The following is a 25,498-nucleotide window of genomic DNA, read 5'->3' as shown; positions in this document are numbered from 1 at the left end:
TCATTGTTACTGCTGTGCAGTCAGCTCGCAGTCTGTTGTTCCTTTGAAAGTAACCTGGTCTTCCTCAGCTGTTTTGAAGTTTTTCTCTGCCTTAGTGTACAGCCAGGGTGTAGGTGTGGACTTCTCTTTATGTTGCTCAGAATTCTTTGAACTTTCTGATTCTGTACATTGGGAGTCTTTCATGTTTTCTGCATACTTTTTGTATCTTTTATATTTTAAACAGGCATTTTACAGTAGTCTGGTGATTCCATTATCAGGAGCCTTTACAGGCCTGCTTTCTGCACTATTGTTTCTGCAGGATCTCTCTTACAGCACCTGGTTTCTTTAGGTTACTTGCTCATTGTGCTTAGAATTTTATTTGATCTTATTTGTGGGATTTCTTTGCTGTTTGGACTGAAACTAATACCTTGGGGAGGGTTTATGTTTGCTTCAGCCAGGCACCTGCTAATCAAGGTCACTCTGATTAACATTTTGAAGTTTGTCTGAGGACTTATCTTACACAATGTGAACTTAGCTTGCATCCTGGGTCCAGGGCTGGCTTACAGTTCTGAATTTGCTAAGGTGCTTCCTTCCTTCCACCCCTTCGGCCAAGTTTGAAATCAGTTGATCTTGTAATGAACTGAGACGAAGTGGGCTGCGGTGCCGGCGGTGGGCTTATTTCTGGTTCGTTCTTACAGTGAAGTCTCAACGTTTAGGTTGGGAGAGTGTTTCCTCATGTAGGCCCTGAGTTCTATCTTATTCCCTGAAGGGGCCAAGGAGGCGGCAGGGGAGAACCTCAGTCATCACCTAGTGTGGCAGGTGCTCGTGGGACCAAACCAGGCTGCAGTGTGCTGCTCATCTCCCAGCTTCTTGCTTTTACTGAGATCTAAGAATTCCTTATTTTCTTCTCTGCCCCTGGAAGATACAAATATATATATATTAATTTAGTATTGCTAGGGTACCTTTGGAGAGTTAATTTGATTATAAAAACTAAAAATGAAGTCCCATCCTTTTCTTTTTTGGCTTCTATATTGTTCTTACCCACTCCCTTATTGTCTTTAAACCATACATATACCTTATACTCCACTATATATGTGATACAGCTCATAGTAAGCTTATTTTAAAAGGAAAATGTGCCAAAGGAAAGTTGGACATTCTAAGGTAAGGAAAATGTCTCCTGACCAAAATTACTGTGTAACTTGAAATTTCCTCCTTGTGACCTATATAATTCCTGGTAGCCCTTGAGCCACACCTGCCACTTCAGGATGTAACAGTGTAGATGGGCGATTAGAACATTTTCATTGTCTGTAACCAAAGATGAAAAAAATTTTGCCATTGGTTTAGGGCTTCCGTCCATCTACCCATTCTTCAGAGTACACTTTCTCAAATTCAAAGATAAATAAATGAGTTGTCCCACCAAGAGTTATTTTAAGAAACCTGAAGTAACATTTCCTTTCCTCTGGTTTTAATTTAAGACTTTAAAAACAAACAAAAGAAAGACACTAACCATTATAACGTTTTATGGAACAAATTTGGATTTTTTAATTTTTAAAGCACGTTTTTTTCTAAGAGAGAAATAGCTTAACACTAAGCAGTATCTTTCTAGCTCTGAATGATATTTTGAAGACTTACCAGTTTTTAATTGTCCATTGTTTCCTAAACTGTATTTTTAATTTCATTTGCTCTCTCCTAGGGAATGAAGGATGGCAGCACGCCGCGCGTTAAAAGCTGTTTTGGTAGATCTCAATGGCACACTTCACATTGAAGATGCAGCTGTGCCAGGCGCACAGGAAGCTCTTAAAAGGCAAGCTATCCTCCAGGTTCAGCTGACAAATATGTTTGTAAGTGCCATTTTACCAAGGCAGATCATTAGCTGAATGGCTGGCCTGAAGATGGCATTTTACCAGTTTACCATGTACACGGGAGCTGCCTTGGGCTTTCCTGGAAGATGTATGCGTTGTTACATCTTCCAGACATTGTTGTCCCAGCCTTCATTAGGTTTGGCTTTTCAGTCTCGGCTTTTTGTTCTTTATGTGTGTGTCTTTTTCTAAGTCAGTAATGTAAATTTGGGAATGAAAACTCAAGATTCTAAAATGTGGAATAAATAAGCACTGGAAAAATCACAAATGACTCCTGGAATCACACAAAATGACACACACACATGCACAAAGGCAGTTCTGCCTGCTCCTCCTTCACCTAAGATCTAGCACTGAGTGCGCAGCTGCTCAGATAAAATTTAATTAAGGGACTTGAAATTTTAGAATTATTTCCATTAAGTAAATTGAATGCTCTCGAAAGTTAGAGACTGTCATATTTCTGATGCACTGCTTACCACAAGTCTGGATACGAACCAGGGATACATAGTAAAAGCCTGTTACAGTGAGCTGAATGTGAATGTTTATTTCTGAGTATCCTGAAAGAAAAAATACCCCTCAGTACAACAGAACTAATAATGTTATTAAGCACCTCATCCTAAAGTAATTCAGAGGGTTTTTCAAAATCAGCAATACCTAGCATGTGGTGCTTTATCATTTTCAGACCTTGAAGTATTCATAGTATGCTGTCATTCAGGAAACCTAGTGACTAGTGTCGCGGTGCCAGGTGTTAGGGTAAAGGATCAATCTAGACTTCGCGCTCGCTCAAGGAGCTTACTCTCCAGTTGGGGCATCAACAAGTATGAAGAGATTTGTAGGTCTGGTAGCCCTCAGTGGGAAGCTGCCAGTTTAGCCAGGAGTCCTGATCATTTCTCAGGTGGACACCATGTGGTTTAAAGCCAGAAGAAAGTCAGCTGGAGAGCTGGACTTCTGGCCATGGTCTGCCTCTCTCAGGCTTTCTTGGGGAAAGATGTCTGTTGATCTGTCTGCTGTCCCATTGGACAAGAGCTTCTGCTAGTTTAAAGACACACTTTCTACTTTGGATCAAAAGAAAAATCTTGAGTGACATCTCTGAGTACCTGTGTAAGCCGTGAGCCTGCCATTCTCGGGGGGCAGGAGCCTACAGAGTGTTCTCTCATTGGCCCCGGTAGGTTTAGAGTGTTCTCTCACTGGCCCCAGCGGGTTTCCATCCCAGAGAGTTCACTGTACTGTCCCTGCCAGTTTCGATTTCTGTAGAAACAAACAGACTAAGGGAAGTTGAGGGACTAGTACAAAGAAAAGTTTTTTTAAATCCTCGTTAAAAATATGATGATTTCGGTACTTAACACTTACTCATTTTTAGGTTAATAGTTACATTGAAGTGATCAATTTCTTTTGAGAGATAAACCATCAAATTTAATGTTTTTCAGAAAAGCTACCATACAGATATTATAGAGATAATCAGGATTATAGTGAACTATGTAATCATATAAATTTATTTAATGCTCTTTGAGTGAATACTTAAAAAATCTCTTTTCTATGTTGCTTGCTTATTTTAAATTGTGGATAGTGCTTTTATGCCTTGTGTCCATTTGGGGCAGGCATAAAATAAAAAGCAACAGGGTATTAATATAAAATTTTTTTAATTGTAACTAAATTGCAATTATTTTTAGAGTAAAAATCTCTGGACCAAGAGAATATTTTTTGTTTTGAAAGAAAGCTAGACTATCATGAATTCTTCTCTGATTGCCAGTTTAGGTTCCAAAAGCAGATTATGGACTCAGAACAATCCTATATGTAAGTAGTTAAAGAAAAAACATATTTCAATCTGTAAAAATGGAATGTTTCTTTGAGCGCTCCAGGTGGTTTCTGTTTATAGACTTAGTAGCACATTAGGGTTTAGCCAGTGTCTAATTGGCTAAGAAGAAGGAAGAACTCCTCAGGTGCCTCCTGTTCTCTTAGTTAGGGGGTCAGCCCTGTCTGGACACAGGTCGGGGTTCTTGTCTCAGTCCTGCCACTGCTACCCAGCTGTAGAAAGCTGAGCCCAGCCATCAGGCCTGAGTTTTCTCATCTACGGGTAGAGAAGGTTACACTGGCAGATAATCCCTGAGGTACCTTTTGCCTCTCATGTTCTGTGAGTGTGGTGGTTACTAAGCTTTGGTTTTGTTTTTTGGTTTTGGGTTTTTTTGGTTACACTTTTTTACTAAAACCCTGCAGTAAAATTCAGTTAAAGTATAGAAGGCCCTTGAAAAGGTAGACTTTACAAGCCTTCGGAGATGCAGTGGCCTACAAAGTGTGGACAATTTGTAAGCAATTCTGGGTAGATTATAAACCTGTTGGCCATAAAAACACCTAAACTTGGTGACTTATCCTTCACTTTCTGACCTTTGGCAAGTGTTTCAAAATCAGGAGGTTTTATGGGGGCTAGAATGTTAAAGCTGCCTACTGACACCTGGACTTTACTTTTGCAGGTTACGTGCCACTTCTGTAGTGGTTAAGTTTGTGACCAATACAACCAAAGAGAGCAAGCAAGACCTAATGGAAAGACTGAAAAAACTGGAGTTTGATATCTCTGAAGATGAAATATTCACTTCTCTGACTGCAGCCAGAAATTTGGTAGAGCAGAAACAAGTCCGACCCATGCTGCTGGTTGATGATCGGGCCCTACCTGACTTTAAAGGTGGGGGCAATTTGGAAAGATTTAAAAATTGGTTCTTAAAACTAGATCTTTAAAAATGTTTATTCAGATTTCTTCATATTATCATTGAAAGGTCTGCTGACCTTATTGTAATAACAAAAAATTGGAAACAACCCAAATGTTCATTGGAAGAGACTAAAACTATGATATACCCACAAAATGAAATGCTTTGTAACTGAAACATAAGTGGTGAATTCTGTCTCCTGATAAAGAGTGATCTTCATAGGATATTAAGTGAAAAAAGTAAGGAAACCTTATGCATTTTCTGTGTAAGAAAATGAGAGGAAAATGGATATATATGTATTTGTCTTATGAAAGGAAACTGAAGGAGGATAAATGAAAAACTAATGAAGACAGTAGTCTAAAGGGGAAGAGTGGCTCCGACAAAGAAACAAAAGTCTGTCCTGCCCCTGGGGCCCCTAGATTAGGCATTCAGAGATTTTTACTCCCTAGTAGGTGGGGTCAACACCCCCACTCAGCCTGGAAGTAGTTTCAGAAGATGACCATCGCCCCTCTGCAACCCCATAAGATTATGGGAGTAAAATCTCTGAGGGGGGTATGAGACAGGAGGGAAGGGGGCACAGCACAGCCATTCAAGGAACAACACAATAGTCAACATCAGGATAGCTGAGGATTCAACCCCCAGTTGGCCTTGGGGCTCAAGATGGTGGGAGATTTGACTTCTAGTAGAACTTGAGCTTCATTACATGACTATTGTAATATATTAGCATGGTGAGTAACACACCCACAGGCACCATGGCAGTCCCAAGGCTAGCCACAGAAGACCAAAGAGTGGGCAGTGGCCAACTTCCTGGGAATCCCAGCCCCTTCCCCAGGCTACTTAGACTGGTCCTTCCACTTATTAGCATATGAAACTACCGAGCCCATAAAAACTGGCAACACAGCGCCTGGCAACTGCCCTCCCTCTCCCCGCTCCCCCTTTGGCGACGGCCCACACTCTGTCTATGGAGTGAGTACCTACTTTTACTCTAATCTGAGCACCCAACCCCCACACCTCGTGACCTCTCTCTTGCCTTTCAGTGTATCTCTAAATAAATCTACCTTTACTCAAAAAAAGGAGAGGGTTAGGGAGAGGGCGGGAGGAGGAGAGGTGATTTCCCTAAAAGTACTGTATTATCTAGTTTTGACTTTGGAACCACGTAAATATTTTATATAGTTAAAAAAAAAAAAAACAAAAACCAAGCCCTGAAAACAAAAAACAGATCGAAACAAATGAACTCTGTAGAAAGTTGGTGACGTAACCACTCAGAGAAAATAATTACTTCAAATGACTTTAAAATACAGTATTTTGACAGTTCATTCATAGTGGGATAAGTTCAAAAATAAAAGAACTGCAGAGAAATCTAAAACTGCATTCAGTGGTCTTGGTGTTATTAGCAGTGTTGCTTTATTTTATGATTCTAGATACAGGATAAAGCAAAGCCGTGGTTATGCTAGGATTGTTAGTAGTCCAGATTTTAAGTGTAAGTGAAAGAGATGCAAATATGAAATAGATTTGAAACACACTAGGTGAAGAGTTGATGGGGAACTTCAAAATGCAGGGTCAGGCAGACACCACTTGAACCTGCTGATCAATCTGAACATCACTAGAAGTGCAACAGCCAGGACTCTTGTGCTTCGTGATGTGTTGTACTAGGAAACTCGCAGCATTGCCTATGAAGTAATCTTGCCTAATAATTCATTGTGAACTTAAGAAGCCTCTAGATCCAATTACTAGTTTACAGGAAATAAGAAGAGTAAAGGAACACATTAAATAATATTACAGTCAGCCAAATGCAGAACGTGGGACCTTTTCCAGGATTGATGATCTAGTTGCTCGAGTAAGTGGGAAGGGATGCTGCTGTAGCAGGAGATGTAAAGGATAACAATCAAGAACAATGTTGGGTGCCAGTTACGTACCAGATGTGGAAAGACATTTTGAGACATTTGGAGAAATTCAGATGTGGACTTGGTACTGAGTAATATTAAAGAACTTAACTTTGTTGGTATAATAGTGTTAAGATAGTTATTTTTACGTCTTGATCATTAAAGATACATACCAAAGTATGAAGGGATGAGATGATGTGATATCTGGGATTTACTTTAAAAAATTTAGAGGGTGATAGATAAGATTGGCATCATGTTGGTGACTGCTAAAGCTGGGTGATGGGTACATTAGGGCTCATTATGAGCTAGTCTTTCTATTTTTTTTTTAATATTTTTTGAAATGTCCATGACAGAAAAAAAGGCTGTTTGGGTAGCCCACGGAACTGCCAGGGGGAGCTGGATTAGCGTCAGGCACTGGGCTGTGCGGTGAGCAAGGAGCAGTGTGCACCATCCCATGCGAGAACTGACCGGGTTTCCCTGACATCCCTGCTGAGCGCTGACCTCCCAGCTTGCCTGTTGACCCCAGTGCCGCTGGAGATTGGGTGTTCCGGCTAGCACTGCTGCCTCAGAATTCCCAGGGGGGTTCTCCCTGCTGCTTTGTGTCGCTAGCTCCTGGTCTAAAGCCCTGGGTGGGTGCTTTTGATGGGCAGAACCTCTGTCTCAAGCCAGTATCCGTAGCTGCAGGGAGGCTGGGAAAGTGAGTCTCTGGTGTTTTCATCTTCTTAGGAGAGGGTAAGCTCTGCTTCTCACCAAGCCTAATGAACTAGTGGATTCCCTAGTAATTAAAATGCTATGCAGAAACCAAAAATAATGACAAATACATTCTATAATCCATATGTATATTTCTGGGTTAGCTGAAGCACTGCAAAACAATTTATTCAGATTTTTTACTTTATTTTGAAGAAAGTTAAGATTCTAGTTGTGTTAGCAATGAGCTGGAGTTGGCATATATAAGCAGAATCCCTGGTCTGAAAGAAATCTTTGTTATTTGGTGTAGGACTAAACTTGCATCATCTTTATATACATGAAAATACCCAAACTGGATGGGTTTTTGAAGGGAATGGAAATATCTTTGCTAATATTGAATATCTTTGCTAGCAGTAGATGGAGAGAATAAAAAGAACACAACTTAACTGGAGCCATTGATTTTATTTTCTTCCTTCAACAAACTTTAACCAGTTACTCAATACACTGGCTGCTGGTAAGGAGGAAATTGGAAATCTTGGATATCTGCTCTTTCTGTTTCTTCCCCTCACATTTTGGTAGAACTAATAATGAGAATGCTTAAAGGCAGGCAGTGAGAGAGGCAAATAGGAATTGGCAGAGAGATAATACACAGGACCTTCAGTCAGACCTGTAGTAACTGTGATGGTGAATGTACTTGTTTGGTTCTGTATCTGGAGTCCTGTCATCATGTACCAAGACCTTAAAACATGTTTTAATTGTAAAATAATATTTGTGAAACTAAAAGTGGAATAGACATTATGTAGAAAAGTGTAAAATCTATGGTGCGTTCTGTATTTATCATGAATGTGTTAGCCTTAACGGTGTCAATTAGAGAGTCTAATTTCTTTTGCCTCTTAGCTTTTCAATCCCTCATCAGGTGCTATTGATCTGATGGCTTTAACTCAAGGCTGCTGATTGTAATCAGTAAAGCTTTTGAAGTTAGAAATTGTTACTTGTTAGCATCAGGTTACAAGTTTCAGATCAAATCTTCTAGTTACTAAGGAGGTGTAAGACTATGCAAAAGGAATACACAAAAACACTAGCAGACCTTTTTTTTCTTCTTTTAAGGATTGACTATACTTCCAAACTACACTGGGCAGGATAATCTCTTAAATTTTAGATTATGGTCATAGCAAAAATTTGTACTTGATTGACTAAAATTACTTTATTATAAAATGTGACATTACTGTTAATTGCATTTCTCAATAATTTTTTCTTTTCATTCCCAGGAATACAAACAAGTGATCCTAATGCTGTGGTCATAGGACTGGCACCAGAACATTTTCATTATCAAATTCTGAATCAAGCATTCCGGTGAGTCTTTAGCTATTTATTTTTTATGTGATGACATACTCTCTTCTTCTTAAGTCTTTGTCATGTAAGATTATACGTATTTTACTTTTTGGCTACCTAGATTATACATGAGGACAGGTATCTTATAGATCACTTCAAGATCAAATAATATTTATTACTATCTTGCTTAATTTTTAAAAAATAATCAGTGTATTAAAATATGATTGGGAGGCAGGACCAAGATGGCGGAGTAGAAGGATGCTTGTAGCTCATCCTCTGCCACAAATACACCAAAACTCACATCCGGGGACCCACCCAGCCAACCAGAGCACCTGCAGAACTCTGACAGAACATCGCCCTCTTCAAAAGACAAAGACACCACGAACCTGATAAGAAAAAGGAAAAAAGAAGAAAAAGCAAAACAGTGTGGGACGGTCCCGCGGGGAGGGAGTGGCAAAGGAGGACTGGTGCTCGTTCGCTGGGTCTCCTGCCTCCAGCGGAGAGGCCAGCGGGACGGAGGGGAACCTCCGAGGCTCAGATCTGCACGGAGCAGCCCTTGACCGACAGAACTAAGTTAAACAGGCACAAGGGGTCCTGAGACTCGAGCCGGCAGCTGGGGGCCAGGTCAGGCCGCCCGAGCTGGGCGGAGGACGGGGGCGGCTGCACTGAGGCAGCCCCGGGGGACGGCAGGGTGCTGCTCGCTGTGGCTGGGAGGGGATACGGAGCAGAACAACCTGGGCCCCCCATAAATTACAAAAAAAAAACCGCAAAGCAACAGTGCTGGTGTACCCTGGGGGGAGGGGCACCGTAGCCTTTGTCTCCTCAGACCTGCGCCGCCATTACTGGCGCTTCTTACAAGAGGAGAGGCGGGGCACAGCCACAGCCGCCATCTCCTCCTATGCACAGCGCCCCGGCAGGGGTGGGGCCGAGCCCTGAATCTGCACCCAGGGGCTCTGCAACCTCCTAGGCAGGACTGAGGCTTGTTTATAGCCCGAGGCAGATAGGGTCCTTCTGCCCTGGCACCTCAGACAGAACTGCTGCCAAGACAAGCAAGGAGCTGGGTTTTGGCACGGAGCAGGGGCATGGCTGTTCCACGGTCTTCCCCGAGCCCGCCTACAGAGTGCTGACCTGAGGCCGAGTGGGCAGCTGCACAGAGCAGTGGAACAACCACTGGGAGAGGGCGGTCGGCCACCCGCCTTCCCGGCAGGAACGCAGCGCCTGACCACGGTGCTGGGAGGGGGCGCGATCTGCTTGCCGACAGGGGGAGCAGCGCAGACCAGCACAGATGAGGGCGCCAATGGAGGGCCTCTGGAAACAGCAAGCTGAGTTCACGAAACAGGGCGAAGACAGAAAGACTCCTCGATAAAATCATTAAGAGCATACAGTCTTCTGGAGAACACATCTTTTTTTTTTTAATTTTTTTTATATCTGTTCTATTACCTTTTTAATTTTTACTTTTTTAACAGTTGTATATGTCTACAGTTTTAATTCCTTTTGAATTTTTCTTTTAAAATCTTTTTATTATTACTATTTTTAAAAAATCCACCTCATTTCATTGTTATTTCTCTTGGTTTTGAGCTCCTGTTACTGATTATACACAGGTTTCAAATATTGTTTTCTGATTTTTTTCTCCTTTTTTTAAGGTTTTTAAAAGACGTCTCAACTCAATTGCTATTCTGCTTCAACTTGCTCTTCTATTATTGATCCTACACTGTTTTCAAACCTTTTTTCCCCCCATTCTTTTAAAATTCTCTTTTTTTTGAAGTTTTATTCCTGCATAGGCTTTAGGTAGATAAATAAACTCCTTAAGGACCACAATAGATAACTGATACTCCTTAAGCCACAGTGCCAGAGAGATATGAGCAATATGAAGAAGCAGAGGAACCACTCCCAATTAAAAGATCAAGAGAAATCCCCTGAAAGCACGATCAAGGAAATAGACACTGATGGCCTACTAGGTCAAGATTTCAAAAAAGAAGTGATCAAAGTACTGAAGGAACTAGAAGAGATAGTGTTTAGAGATATAAAATATGTCAAAAATGAAATTGAAACTATAAAAAAGAGCCAAGTAGAATCAGTAAACTCATTTGCTGAGATGAGAGCTGACCTAAAGGCTGTACAAAGCAGGTGTACAAGTGATCTAGAAGACAGGACAACAGAAAGCACCCAAGCAGAACAGCTGAGAGAAAAACAAATAAAAAACAATGAAAACAATATAAGGGACCTATGGGATAATACAAAGTGTGCCAATCTATGTATAATAGGGGTTCCAGAAGGGGAAGAAAGAACAAAGGGGGTTGAAAAGATATTTGAAGAAATCATGACTGAAAACTTCCCAAATCTAAAGAAGGAATCAGATATCCAAGTACAGGAAGCTCAGAGGGTCCCAAACAGGAAGAATCCAAACAGACTCACACCAAGACATATCATAATCAAGATGGCCAGAGTCAAGGATAAAGAAATGATCCTAAAGGCAGCAAGAGAAAAACAAAGAATGAGTTACAAGGGAACCCCCATAGGGTGCTCAGCTGATTTCTCTACACAAACACTACAGGCCAGAAGGGAGTGGCAAGATATATTCAAAGTCCTGAATGAAAAGAAGATGCAGCCTAGTACTCTATCCAGCAAGGCTATTGTTTGGAATAGAAGGAAAGACAGAATTTCACAGACAAGCAAAAACTAAAAGAGTTTAGCATCACTAAACCCATGCTAGAAGAAATATTGACAGGTCTACTCTAAATAGAAAAGAAGCAGGATGCTACAAAAATGAGAAACTCATAACTGGAAAGGAGATAACTATCATGAATTACAAATAAAACAAACATGAAATTGTGAAAGAAGACATCTAAATCATTAAGAGTGGGAGAGGGAAACAAGGAAATACAGAGTTTCTTTTTTCTTTTTTAAATTTTTTGTTCTCTGTAGGATGGGTTTGAGATTATATTACTATTTGTTTAATACAAACAGTTATAGTAATGGGTTAATAGACTTACAAAAAAGGGTAACCACAAGCCAAAATCTTACAAGTGAGTCACAAAAACTAAATAAAATCCAACATAATACAAAGGAAAATTACCAAACCACAAAAGGAAGAAGAAAGGAACAAAGAGGAAATACCAAATCAACTGCAAAAATAAGTTCAAAATGGCAATAAACACACATCTGTGTTTAATTTAATTACTGTAAATGTTAATGGTCTAAATGCTCCAGTCAAAAGATGTAGAGTGGCAGACTGGATAATAACGCAAGAACTTTCAATATGCTGCATACAAGAGACCCACTTTAGGGAGAAGGAACCCTACTTCAAAATGACACCTGTACCCCAGTGTTCATAGCAGCACTGTTTACAATGGCCAAGATATGGAGGCGGCCTAAATGTCCATCAATGGATGACTGGATAAAGAAGGAGTGGTATATTTATACAATGGAATACTATTCAGCCATAAAAACCGACAACATAATGCCATTTGTAGCAACATGGATGTTCCTGGAGAAAGTCATTCTAAGTGAAGTAAGCCAGAAAGAGAAAGAAAAATACCATGTGAGATCGCTCATATGTGGAATCTTAAAAAAAAATAAATAAATAAATACAAAACAGAAACAGACTCATAGATATAGAATACAAACTTGTGGTTGCCAAAGGGTGGGGGGTGAGAAGGGACAGACTGGGATTTCAAAATGCATAATAGTAAACAAGATTATACTGTATAGCATAGGGAAATATATACAAGATCTTGTGACAGCTCACAGCAAAAAAAAAAATGTGACAATGAATATATATATATGTTCATGTATAACTGAAAAATTGTTTTCTACACTGGAATTTGACACAACATTGTAAAAAAATGTTTAATTAATAAATAAATAAATAAAATGTGATTAACATTGGAGCTTTTCTGGCTTATAGGATCAATACTTTGGTGCCAAAATTTTATAAAATTGCAACTCTCAAGCTAGCAGTTTTAGGGGGAGGATGTAGCTCAGTGGTAGAACACAGTGCTTAGCATGCACGAGGTCCTGGGTTCAATCCCTGGTACCTCCTTTCAGAAAAAAATAATTATAATAAATAAGTGAATAAATAAACCTAATTACCTCCCTCCCAAAATAATTAATTTTAAATAAATAAAGCTTGCAGTTTTATTATCACTCCTGTGATTCTTCACTGACTGTGATCTCTGAAGAAAACAGGATCCAGGCTAATGCACCAAAAACGGTAAATGCAATTCTTCCTCCAGTGAGAATCCAGGCTGTTGAAAAAGTTGGCACATTTGAGTACTCTAGCACAGAAATTATTTGATGAGTGATAATGGTAGTCTGAACTGGGTTAGTGGCAGCAGGGATGAAGAAAATCAGGTTCAGGTAGCGTCAGCAGGACCTGATGGACCGTTGGTTTGAGGGGTGAAGAACGACAGTGAGTCAAGGAGGATGCCCATGTTTCTGACCTACGCACACACGCTAGAGAACATTGCCTGTGCAGGGCCCGGGAGGTGATAAGTTTAGGGTGGGGCTGTTCCAACTGGGGGCCTTATCAGTAGAGATGTTCCAGTGGCTGTTGGTAGAAATGGGAGGAACCACAACTAACATGTAAAACGTTACGAATCTTCACTTGTGTGTGCATTTTACTTATATGAACTTTTTGCTGCTGCTTCTAAAAATACTGGTTATCATGATTCCTAAATAAATTAGACCAGAATTTATTCGCAGTTCTGCCCTAGAGTGAAATTGTGATTTTTCTTTTCCCTTGGATTTTTCATTTTTTACTTATTTTTCACTTTTCATCTTGCCTTTTATTTCTTGTTGAACGTTAAACCATGTAACTTGCCTTTAAGTTTATGACAAGTTAAGTAGTTCTAAATACTGCATGGGCATACATTGAACTAACTGAAAAAACATTTTTTTTAATAGCTTGATAAATTTTTGGTATTAAACTGCAAGAATGCTATAAAAACAATATATTCTTACCAGTACAAAGGCCTGCAAGAATCATTCTAACTTATACTTGATGTAGAATTCATTTATTGATGTATATACCCTAGAATCAGAATGTTTATGGGAAACTTTAAAACTCCTGCAAGGTGCACGCATCTGGGCACAGTATTTGATACTGAAGATGGCTGTCCTCGTGTACAGCCCCTCTGACCAGGAATAGCACTCTGGGAATGGTCACCGTTTTCCCGTTTGCACATTAACTTTATATCCTTGGTTACTGAAAACTGTGGCTGCTTAATGCACTTTCATTTGTGGCTCTTAGTCACTGTGACAGTCAAGCCTTTCTTTAAATAAAAACAAACTTGCTTTTTTGTAGCCGCTCCTAGACATTATTTCCCAGAGGTCCACTGCTGTGCCAGATTGCTTGAGTGTTAAAATTTCTTGGCTTCACCAGCTTCAGTTACATGCGCTCGCTTCTTAAGGGACAGGGGGATTATCTCACCTGCTCCTTAGGTAAGGTTTCCAACTGTACCAAAATTACTTTTCAGTTGAAATAGAGAACCTGCTGTTACTTCTTACCTCTGAATCTCCCCCTACTACATTTTATTCATTTCTTGAACCGCAGAATTTAAGGAGAAGGTATTGATTGATTTTAGCTGGTAATTTGGGAAGGACATATTTAATAGGAAGTTGGGAGGTCTCTGTCTTAGATAAATACTAGACTCAGGGTAATAAAAATGTGTGTTGACATAATACTGACTTTGTAATTGCTCGGATGCTGCCTAATTAGTACACTTCCCTGACCATATCGATTTTTTTAAACACTACATTTGAGAGCATTACAGTGCACTTATAGGTCAGCTTTAATTTCACAAATGCACTTAACAGCTGGTGGAGAGTTAACAGAAAGATTTTAGGCCTCTCCCTTCTTTGCATATTGATGTCTCCACAGAGACTACGTGTTCCAACCAATGACTGCAGCTCTTTGGACTGTGAGTGGCAAGTAAAGACATCTCAGATGAACCCCCGGTTGCTTAAATTACTATTCAAGTTCATAATGAGAAGAAACATTGGATTTTAAATCCTGTTGTATTGCTGCCTTGAATACCAGCTTTAGGGGCATACCGGCCTCAGGCAGATATGTCAGCCTTCCACATTACACTGCTTCTTAACTGTATTTGGAATGGGTGGGCCCCACTGAAATGCCCAGTACAGTTTGTCTACAAATATGTCTTAAATGTCTGAATGAAATTGAGAACACTGAATTTTAAAGAATTGATTTGAGGGAAGGATATGAACCAGTTACAGAGAACAGACATGATTTGGGTTTGAATTCTATTAAACATTCTCATCCTGAGAGCCATTGATGGCTTTTTTCTTTTTACCCAATACTAAAAGATACAAAGTGTAATATAATGAATACCCATATGCCTATCAACCAATTTAAGAAAGATAGATTATCAACCTGTTTGATATCCCCTGTGTAGCCCTCCCCAGTTTTATCAAGCACGACCCCAAAATAATCTGAATTGTGAATTTTGTGTTTATCATTGTCTTGCATTTCTCTGTACTTGAAACACATTTCTAGACAGTATATAGTAGTTGCTTGAGTGTTTTATACTTTTTGTGTTCATCAGTTTGCTTTCTCCCTCTAGAAATAAGATTCATCAATATGAATACCTATAGCTCCAGTTCATTTATTTTCACAGTTATAGTAGCTTGTAGCAAGGTCTTTTTTTTTCATCTTCTAACCTGTTAGAAACCCAAAGGTTGAATATTTTAGTAATGGACCAATTTTAATTAAATTTGATGTTCTCTGTTAGGAGAAACGCTACCTGGGCAAGCAGATCACTTAGTCTAACTTGAACTAGAAAGACTTAAAAATAGCTACCCTCAAAAGTAATATGTCATCATTGTGGAAATTTTTAAATGCTCAAAAAGGAAAAATGCATAAACAAAATTACCTGTAATCCTGCACCTAACAGAAATACAGTTAACATTTTGGCACATAGCTAGTTTGTTTCCATGCACATATGTAGTTAGACAAAACAGAGGATTTACATACACTGTGTGGTAACTTGCCATTTAAAACCCCAACAATATAGTGTGCATGTTTTTCTGTATTCTTAAATATTCTAAAACATGTTTGATTCCCAGAGCATATTCCACTTCTAAAAAGTGCAGTAAATTTTGTAGCCATGTATTTCTAATTGTTGGTTATTTCCAGAATTTTAGTTAGTTTAAAAAAAAAAACTGAATGTTTGTTAAGCAACATTTATGTTTTCTTAAGATGTTTTTTTCAGAAGTACAGCTGCTGGATCAAAGGAATTTTGGGGAAAAACTGCACAGGACTGCTAACCTAGGAAAAGTTCACAGAAATTTTTTTTTTTTCTAAATTAAGAGCAGCTGCTCTCCAGCTTCTAGAGGAGCCTATTAAAATGTTGTTACAACTGAAGACAAGTACATCATAACTTTCACATTTACATGCAGAGATGAAGTCTGCTTACGTATAGTGTTTTGAAGCTTTGTTAATGGCGTCTTTCCTGTAATTGTTAACAAGGTACAAGAATCCTCCGAAAGTCTTAGCGGTGCGCATAAATTAGTTTCTTGTGTGTTTTGGGAGGAGAGTCTTATCCCCATAAATGGTTTCTGTTGAATGTTGGCTTCCTTTCTTTTCCCCATCTCATTAAGAAAAAAATAAAAAGTTTTCATTACTCCAGTATATTCAATTCCTTAGAAAGGGAAGAAGAGAAAGGAGGGGAGAAAAACCAACAGTAATGGCCTTGGTTATGACTGCATTTATACAGTAACTCCTGAACCTTTACTAAGAGCCCTGGGCATGAGGAATTCTAGACATGTGTGTGGCAGCAGGGCTCAAATTAAGTATTTCTGTGGACTCTTTCCATTTTGGAAGGATTGACTGCTAAGCAGTCTTTTTAATTAAAGTCCAGACTATAAAAACACTCTGGAGATGAGAAATTGTTGAAGACTTACTAACTTGAGTTATTTAAAGTGTTCCATTAGTATATGTGGGAGGACAACTTTCTGTGCCAATTTGAAAATCACAGAATACAGAATTGAGTTTAATATCACACTACTCATTTTTTAATTAACTAGGGAGATTCTTTTATGGTCAAGGCGACTCTTGCTACTCTAAATAAAAGCTTTAGGTGAATAAACCACATAAATACATTGTTACTGATTTTTTACAATTGTCATGTAACATATACAGTAAGATGTACAAATTGTCAGTATATAACTCAATGGAAATTTACACATTGATATACCCGTGTAACCCCTGCTCTCATGAAGATACAGGACATTTCCAGTGCCCTAGAAGGCTCCCCGTCCCAGTCAGTACAGTCTCTTCCTCAAGGTAACCACTACTACGGCTTTATCAATATTGGCAGTTCTTGATCTTCATATGAATGAAATGACAGTTACAGCATTTTTTGTCTATTTTTGAGATTTATCTAAGTTGTTGCATGTAGCAGGACTTTGCTTTTGTTTTTTTGTTGTTGTTGTTATCCTATTGTATGTATATTCCACAATTTATTTATTTATTCTATTGTTAATAGGCATTTGGATTTTTCCGATTTTGGCTCTTACGTTTAAAGCTACTATGAACATTCTTCTGCATGTTTGGGGGGAGGCGGGGACATACCCACTCATTTCTCTTGGATCTGTGTCTAGAAGTGAAATTACTAGATAATAGGACAAGTACTTACCTTTAGTAAATATTGCCGAACAGTTTTCCACCGTGATTATGCCAAGTCCTACGTTCCCATCAGCTGTGAATGAGAGCGCCGTTTGCTCCGCGTTCTCACCGGTCTCTTGTCAGGCATTGCAGCTGTTTTTTCTGGTGTGTAGAGCAGCTTCTGACTGAGTTTCAATTTGTATTTTCCTTGTTATAATATTGTTGAAGCATTTTCATGTACTCATTGGCCCTTGGACAACTTCTTTTGTGATCTGCCCAGTCGAGTCCTTGACCTTTTCTGATTGGGTTGTAGTTTTCTTAGTCATTTGTTGGTGCTCTTTATGTGTTACGTACAGAAGTCTTTGGTTGACTGTATGTACTGCAGGTGTCTCATCCCTCTCTGGGTTGCCTTTTCATTCCTTTAACAGTATGAGAACATGAAGTTTTTGATTTTGGTGGAGTCCAATTTGTCAGTGTTTTCTTCTGTTCTGCTTAAGAAATTTATGCCCACCTCTGGGTCATGAAAATGCTCTCCAGTGTTTTCTTCTGCAAGCTTTGTTGTCCTACCTTGAACAGTTAGTTCTGGGGTCTGTTTTGAATTAATTTTTGTGAGTTGTGTGAGGTAAATTTCATTTTTTCTTTGCAGATGTCCAGTTGTTTCTGCAACATTTACTGCATAGCTCCACTCTTTCCCTTCCAGAATTGCGGTGGTGTTTTGGTGCTTTTGACATAAATCAAGTGACTATATAGGTGTGGCTCTGTTTCTGGATTCTTTATCTATGTTTGTGCCATTCTTCACTGTCTTGAATAGTGTAGCTTTATAAGTCTTAATATCTGGTAGTGTAACTTCTTTAACTTTTTTTTTTTCAAGATTCTATATCCCTTCTATATAAATTTTGGAATCAGCTTGTCCATTTCCACAAAAAAAAAAAAAAGCCCACTAGGAGTTTGGTACTCATTAAATTTATAGTTTTGGATAGAATTTGCATCTGAACAATAATGTGTCTTGCAGTCTATGAAAATGGAATACAGCTTCATTTATTTAGATTTTATTTTTACATTCAGTGTTTTTCAGTTTTCGGAGTATAGATCTTAGATATTTTGTTAAACTAATTGTTGTATTTCATGTTGTTTGATGATTGTAAGTGGGATTTTATTAAATTTTGTTTTTAATCGCTTTTTGCTAATACATAGAAATGTAATCGAGATTTTCTGTGTTAACTTTGTATTCAGTGACCTCACATTTACCTGCTAATTCTAGTAATTTATTTGCAGAATCTTTAAAATTGGATTTTCTACATAGACAATTGTGTCAACCACAAATAATGGCAATTTTATCTCTCCCTTACCAATCTTCGTATTTTCATTTCTTTTTCTTGTTTTATTATGCTGTCTGGGCCCCCAGCTATAGCACTAAGTAGAAGTGGTGATAGTGGGTAGCCTGCTGTCAGTGAGAATGTCGCTGCGTCAGTGTAGCACTGGAGACGTTCTTAAGGCTTCAGTTAGTGACACGTTGGTAGGATTTCCCCTTGATGTATTTCATGATTTGTTGTTTTAATTTGAACTTTGGTGGTTTGTGTTTGTCTGGTTGATTGGTATTAGTTTTAGATGTATTGATGTCAAAATCTTGGCTTCATCTGGGTCACTGGTTCTCAACTGGGGATGCTTTTGCTCCCCAGGGGACATTTGGCAGTGTCTGGAGATGTTTTTTGGTTGTCACGGCTGGAGGAAGAGGAATGCTACTGGCATCTAGTGGGTAGAGGCTGTGATGCCACTCAGCGCCTGGCAGTGTATCGGACAGACCCCATGATAAAGCATTTTTCAGTAAAAAAAAAAAAAAATTGTCAGAAGTGCTGAGGGAGAAAAGACCCGATCTGACTCAGCCCCTTTATTTGGTAGAAAGCCGAGGCCCGCGCACGTGAACTGATTTGCTGTGACCTGTTCTAAGTAGCATAGGTGTGACACTTGCTATATTTGCAACAGTTGTCATTACTGTCAGATAATGTGAAAAAGTTTGTATATATCATCTCTCTTCCCCAAGAAGATAAACATTTTATAGCTCAAGACACTGAAGCATACGGTGCTTCATCCAGAATTTATTCAATAAATATTTAGTGAGAGCTACCAGGGTTTGGTTTGGTTTTGGGGGTTTTTTTTGTTTTTTTTTTTTTTTTTGAAAGAAATTCAGTGATGAGTAGAGCTGATGGGCAAAGTGGAGATGATATCCTAGTGAGGAAGACAAACCAAACACAGTTAAATAAGCGTCACAAACTGTGGGAAGTGATACAAAAGAAAAAGGGGGGCGAGGCAGAGGTGAAATGTGAGGAAGTCCACTTCACAGGGGACGCTGGGAGTGGCTCCTTCAATGTGCTGACATGTAAGCTGACACCTGACAAATGAGCGAAGACGGCTGTGTGAACAGCGTGGGGGACTGTTTCAGGAGGAGGGAACAGCGTGGGAGGGGTGGGGGCTGAAGCAGTAAAGAACTTGACCTTTTTTAGGAATTGAGAAGACTGTTGTGTCTGGAACATAATGGCAGGGACAGTGACTTGGGCTTGGAGGTGTAGACAGTGGCCAGACAAGGCAAGGCCTTCCAGGCTGCAGTGAGGCCTTTGCATTTCATCCTCTTTGTGGTGAGAGGTTGTGGAAGGTTCTGAGCAGGGCAGGGACATGATCCCATCTGTGCTTCTAACCCTCCTGCTCTTGCCTGAACCGTGGATTGAAGTAACAGGGCAAGTGTAGAACGTCAGACTGTCTCAGAAGTTCAGCAGAGAGTAAGGCTGTCTGAGATGTCTTTATTTTTGTTTTGAACTTGGAAATGACTGGATTTGCTGGTGAATGAGGATGTGGGGCAGTGAGGGACTTCCAGGAGGACTCCTGGGTTTCTGGCCTGAGCAACGGGGTGACTATTGATTTGGGAAAGATTGGGGGAGGGTTGTTTTGCGGAGTGGGAAGAAAAGGACTCAACATTTAATGTTGGACATTTGGGAGGTTTCTGACAGTTACTTAAGCTTCTGTGTAATTTCATTTCCACATGCACCGTCTTCAGCAGAAAAGGTGAAAATTTGATCATTTTTCTAGAAAAGTTAGTTTATTTGGAAAAGTGTTAGACTGGCTTTCAGGAGTCCTGGGTCTGGCTCTCGCTGGTCTTGGCGGGCGTCGCCGGCTGTTCTCCTGGACTATAAAACGGGGCATGTTGGACTGAGTGTTCTTTAAGGTCCCTTTCAATAACGTTCTGTGGCTCTGAATTTAAGTTATTCCATAAGCTTTTCTCTCACTGCTCTCTGCCTAAGACTTTTTATATTCTGTCCCCGCTCCCTGGCTAGGACTTTTTATCCTTTTTTCCCTTTGCCTACGTGGAATTCATACCCAGAGATTTTTGCATCAGGCCTTCTTTGTGCCTCTTTTATCTCACTTCTTATGCCTCAGTGGGCTTATAGTTAAATACAGACAGAAAACTCTCAGATTTCCTGCCGATGCATTACTTCTGGTAACAAAACAACCAACCTTCTGTTGCCCTGTCTAGGAGGTATGAAAAACACTCCCAAGTATTGGGGTGTCGATTTTTGCATATTTTTTGAAAATGTTTAACTATGAAAAATCTTTTAATCTGTGTCCTAGAAAACATTTACCTTTCAGTCCATCCTGAACATGCCTTGGCTCTTCAAAGCCTCAATAAAGCTTATGCTGTGCGGAGGAGAATGACAGAAGCAGGAACCACTTCCGTGAGAGCTGCCTGTCTCCCTCAGCCTCCTGGAGGACCAGTTCCCACTTAGGGAAATGGAGAGGAGCCCACAGGTTCCACCCTTCCAAGGAAGGCACTCCAGTGCTGCCTGGGAATTAAGTGCACACATCAATCAAGCTGATAAGTCTTATCCCCAGTTAATACATTATAAAATATTAACAAAGTTAAATCAAATGAGTTTTTAGTTTAGCTATGTAAGTGGAAAGCAATTTTGAGGTCTGTTGCATAAAGAATTCCAGTTCCGTGGCAGAGCAGCAAATAAATGGGATTGGGGGCGGCGGGGAGGTTGGGGGAGAGGGGAGACGGTAAACCACCTGTCATTCTCTCGTTGCTGCAGCTGTGGTTCTTCAAGGCCAGCATGGTGGCTTTATCAGGTTTCCCAGCAGTTGGATTTTAAGATCTGCTTTAAGAAATAAATTTATGTTAATATTAGTGAATAAATTTTAAGGATCTGTCTTGTGCTGTGAGCAATTTTGTAGTAACTAACAATAAGGCCCTGTAATAATCCAGTATTGGTTTTTACTTAATAAAATAATCATAAATGCCTGAATTCTGCATCTCCCACAGGAAGGCATTTCCATGCCCACTGACAAGAATAATTTAGCAGTTTCATAGTTGAGCGCTTAATTACTCATAATTGTGAAGGGTAAGATGTGATGAATTCTTCCTCGATGGACATACTAAATATTTTAACTAAGTAGATGGCTTAAAGTAAATTAAGCTAGTGAGATCATTTATCACATTGGATAAAAGCAGTTTAAGACGACCGTCATGTCCCGCGTTCCATTAGATGATAGCACGTGCGTGACTGTCCCTGCTGTGTGACTAGGCTGCGCTGTTGGGCTGGATGGCAGACTTCTTTGGGTGGGGTTTGGGGATTTGTTTTATTGTGTTTTGCCTGAGTCACTAACAAGGGTCCTTAGGTATGTGTAGAGTTTGGTTCTCAAACTAACGGGAAATTATGGCGTTTCGCTTGGTCTGAGAGCATCTGTCCTACGTCAGGACAGAGGGCGGGACTTGAGACATGGGCTGTCCCTTACCCTCCCCGTGTGCTCCTCAGGGAGGATGGCCTGATTTGCAGAGTAATGTCAGAAGCAGCCAAAAGGTAAAACGAAGAGGGAAGGAGATTCAAGCAGAAAGTGTCTGTACAGCGCTCCGAGGAATTTCTGAATCAGAGGGAAGCTTGTGTTTTGGAGTCGAGGAGAGAGGAGTCCAGGCCTGTGAGGGGTGAGCTGGCTCGTCCCTGCAGCAGCAGGTGTGCCGCGGCATCAGAGGCTCAGGAGCCACCTGCTTGCCGTTAGGGAGGTTGAAACAACTTTCCTCATTAAGTTAAGCTGCTTCCCTTGAGCGTCTTATTTGGCTTTACTTCTCTTAATTCTCTTTCCCCGGCGATTTGGGTAAAGTGTCTGAAACCACTAAAGGTAAAAGGTTGAAGCAATCCCAAATTTAATAATCTATCACCTTTCTTTAGTGTATCTGAGTGTAATTCCCAGCAGTTCCTAGCGAATTCATTAGAAGACAGCAAGTCATTAAAAGTTAATAAGAAACTATTTGTTTCTGTGAGTGTGACTAAAACCACTTTGTAAGTCTGACATTCTTTCCCAGTCATAAAAGCCTTGCTTTTAGCCAGTTTCCATTTTCTCTGTCTCTCTAGGTTACTCCTGGACGGGGCGCCTCTGATAGCAATCCACAAAGCCAGGTATTACAAGAGGAAGGATGGCTTAGCCCTGGGGCCTGGACCATTTGTGACTGCTTTGGAGTTTGCCACAGACACCAAAGCCACAGTCGTGGGGAAACCAGCGCAAACGTTCTTTTTGGAGGCATTGCGGGGCACTGGCTGTGAACCCGAGGAGGCCGTCATGATAGGAGATGTAAGTAGACGAGCCCAGGAAGTGCCCCGAGCTCCCCTGTCCTGCTGGGAAGAGCCAGCTTCAGATACTTTGAAACTGTAATTGGTGGTATCAGATGGGATTAAGTGGCTGCCTGTGAAACAGGCTTCCCAGTACGTGTGGACTGGTGCTCCTCTAAAGAACTGAAACGCTGGTTATTTCTGACATTCTTCATAGTGTGATGAGATATGCACAGTTCAAGAGACCGTCAAATGCAAGTCACTGAAATGCTTTGTATGTCTTTTTGAAGAAAGCTTCTACACAAATTTAATTTTTTTGAATATTACTTAATTCAGAGAACACCTACCTGTTCCTAAAGAATTCTCCCATTCTTGATTTTTTCCCTCCCCAGTCAGTGTGCCACAGATAGCTGAGGATATTGATGGTCTCGGCCCTCTGAGCGGCAGGGCTGGACCTGGACGACTGGGGGCCCCGAGCCGGTGCCCTCCAGCTGTGGCCCCCTGTCGGTTTACCCCTGTGTACTGGGAAAACTTTATTTTCTATGTGCGCCATGAGGGGGAAAGAGCTAGAAAGCGCACTGCCTTGTGGTAAGGAGGTGGCAAGGATTATATTTCAATTTTAAATAATAACGCATTAGGCTGGAAGGGACCATGGAGATTGTCTGGTCCAAACCCCCATTTTATAGACTGAGAAACTGAAGCCAAGAGAGGTGGATCTCCAGGCCGGCGTCCCCGTAACTCATTAGTGGCGCAGCTGGAGGTAGAACTCGAGGCCCTGGGCTGCCTCCCAGGCCAACTACAGATCCCGTGCCCTCTTAGCTCGTGCTGGGTGAGCTGTGTCACGGTCCTCCTGATTCCACCTTCCCCTTCATTCCACGTCATTCACCTAAAACCCAGTGGGATAATTGCTGGACTCAATACTGTTTTGAAAAACCATCTTTTCGGGAATGCCTTTCCCCCTTGGCAGGCCTTGAGCTGACTTTCCCAGGCAAATGTGTGTTTGGGAAGGTGGATACCTTAGCCTGGGGACTCCAGAATTCTTCATCCCTGGAGATACTGGTCCTGGGACAGAATGGAAGGTGGGAGGGCACACAGCAGCAGCGTCCTGCTGCGGGGAGGGTCGCTATCGGGAGAGTGGTCGTTTCTTCCCTCCCTTTCCTTGTCCACGTGTTCCCACCTCCCTTCTCTCTCCCTCCCCCGTCTCCACAGCTTCAACAAGGCAAGTTTTGACACAACAGAAAACATCTTAAGTTAGACCCTGAATGAAGATTTTGACATTCTAAGACTCATTCCCCAGGGCTGTTGTTGAATAATACGCATGCTTTTTAAGGGCATATTATGGGGCATGGTCTGAAGGAACCCTACTTCTAGACATGAGATGGCAGGATTGATTTTTTTTTTAATGTTTTCTTCCAGTTCTTGGATTTTTATTATGTTGTATTTGTCATCACCGTCCACCAAGTATATTCTCCCCTATCTTGTGTAAGAATTGGAAAAGAAGACTTTCCCTTTCAAGCTGATCTGTTATCCCCTAGTGTGAACTGAACATCAGATAGTCTCACAATCTGTTTAAGCAGCTGATCTGACTTGATTCCGCTTGTGAGGGACGATTCGATGGAAAGTAAGGAAAGTATGTTACACGGGCGGCAGAAAAGCTGTCTTCTGAGCCTCGTTCATTCACTGCCCTGCAGTTGGATCACTCGCCTCAAAAGCTGCCAAATGATAGAATCCTTTTTTTTCTGTGATCTCTTTTAAAGGGAAATAGATGTACATGTGGCAAAACACGAAGCCCTGTAAGTGTGCTTTTCATGTTTGGTTACTAGGATTATTGCTCTGTTACCTCTGGGACGCTTCCCTTTCCAAATGGTATGTTCCCTCAGACTGTTACCTGTGGGGTTGCCCTTTTCTTTATACCTTCCTCTCTTTCATTTTAAGAAAAAAACATGGGGTTACAGTTGGCCATCCCAGCCTAGTCAGTCAGTCGGTAGGTTTTCTTGGCGAGCTGACGGCACTGGACTCAGTGCCTCTTTGTGCTTTTCTAGGATTGCAGGGATGATGTTGGTGGGGCGCAGAATGTCGGCATGCGGGGCATCTTGGTGAAGACTGGTACGTATCTTCTGTGTAAGCTTTCTCTCAAACAGAACGGTAGGATACACAGTTGCTTAAAGAACAGTCTTTGCAAAGCCCACTGGGCATTTTAATTCTCTTTCTGCCACAAAGCAAAAATAAAATGGGCTTAGGATCCACAGGGGAGAAAAAGACAATGTGAGAGGACCTGCACTGTACAAAACCGGGAACGTCCGAACCAAGTTGAGAGGTGCTGTAACACTTCCCCAGAGGTGACCGTCCCAGCTGACAGTGTTTATGGGAGCTTCTGGGTGTACAGATCACCCGTGGGCCGAAAGACCGGCGGTTGTGGGGCTCTGTCAAAATACCTTTTTTTTGCACCAGCTGTAAGATGCTGGCGTGGTCTCTTCAGGAACTGGCTGAGTGATCTGATAAAAATTTTGTGTCAATGTCTAATGTTTTAAAAAAAACCTTTTCTTATCTTTTCACTTACTGTTTTAGTAACTGTTTTCTATACCAAAATTAGGTATCCTAAGTGTGGTCCCTCAAACAAATTTAAGGAAAGGGAAAGGACTTAATGGGAAAGTCTCAGCTAATAGAGTATCATGGCAGGGGACCAGTCGGGTGTCCTGGGTCTCGGTCTCAGCTCTGCACCGTCTGTGTGAGACTCTGGCCAAGGCCCTTCACCTCTCTGGGCCCTTTACGAATGAAGGGGTTAGACTGGTCCCTTCTCACTCTTGGTATATGAGTCTGTGCAGTTTTCCTATGTGGCATG

At 40.8% G+C, this 25,498-nt stretch overlaps 1 protein-coding gene across 5 annotated transcripts in view; it reads left to right on the top strand.

Moving 5' to 3' along the window:
- HDHD2 (haloacid dehalogenase like hydrolase domain containing 2) overlaps nt 1-25,498 on the top strand; it is a 37,180-nt gene that overhangs the window by 4,412 nt on the left and 7,270 nt on the right. For 3 of the 5 annotated variants that reach the window (XM_032470736.1, XM_032470737.1, XM_006183805.3), the window contains exons 2-6: nt 1,673-1,783; nt 4,304-4,512; nt 8,373-8,457; nt 22,462-22,678; nt 24,699-24,762. In XM_032470736.1, coding sequence (XP_032326627.1) covers nt 1,683-1,783; nt 4,304-4,512; nt 8,373-8,457; nt 22,462-22,678; nt 24,699-24,762 — 676 coding nt within the window. In that variant the 5' untranslated portion in view covers nt 1,673-1,682. Of the gene's footprint in view, nt 1-1,672; nt 1,821-4,303; nt 4,513-8,372; nt 8,458-22,461; nt 22,679-24,698; nt 24,763-25,498 lie in introns of those variants that run through there. The other 2 variants (XM_014558461.2, XM_032470738.1) reach the window with 2 other exon arrangements.

Source organism: Camelus ferus, chromosome 30 (genome assembly GCF_009834535.1).
Source record: "Camelus ferus isolate YT-003-E chromosome 30, BCGSAC_Cfer_1.0, whole genome shotgun sequence".
Classification (NCBI taxonomy): Eukaryota; Metazoa; Chordata; class Mammalia; order Artiodactyla; family Camelidae; genus Camelus; species Camelus ferus.
This window is presented reverse-complemented; position numbering and strand designations above follow the sequence as displayed.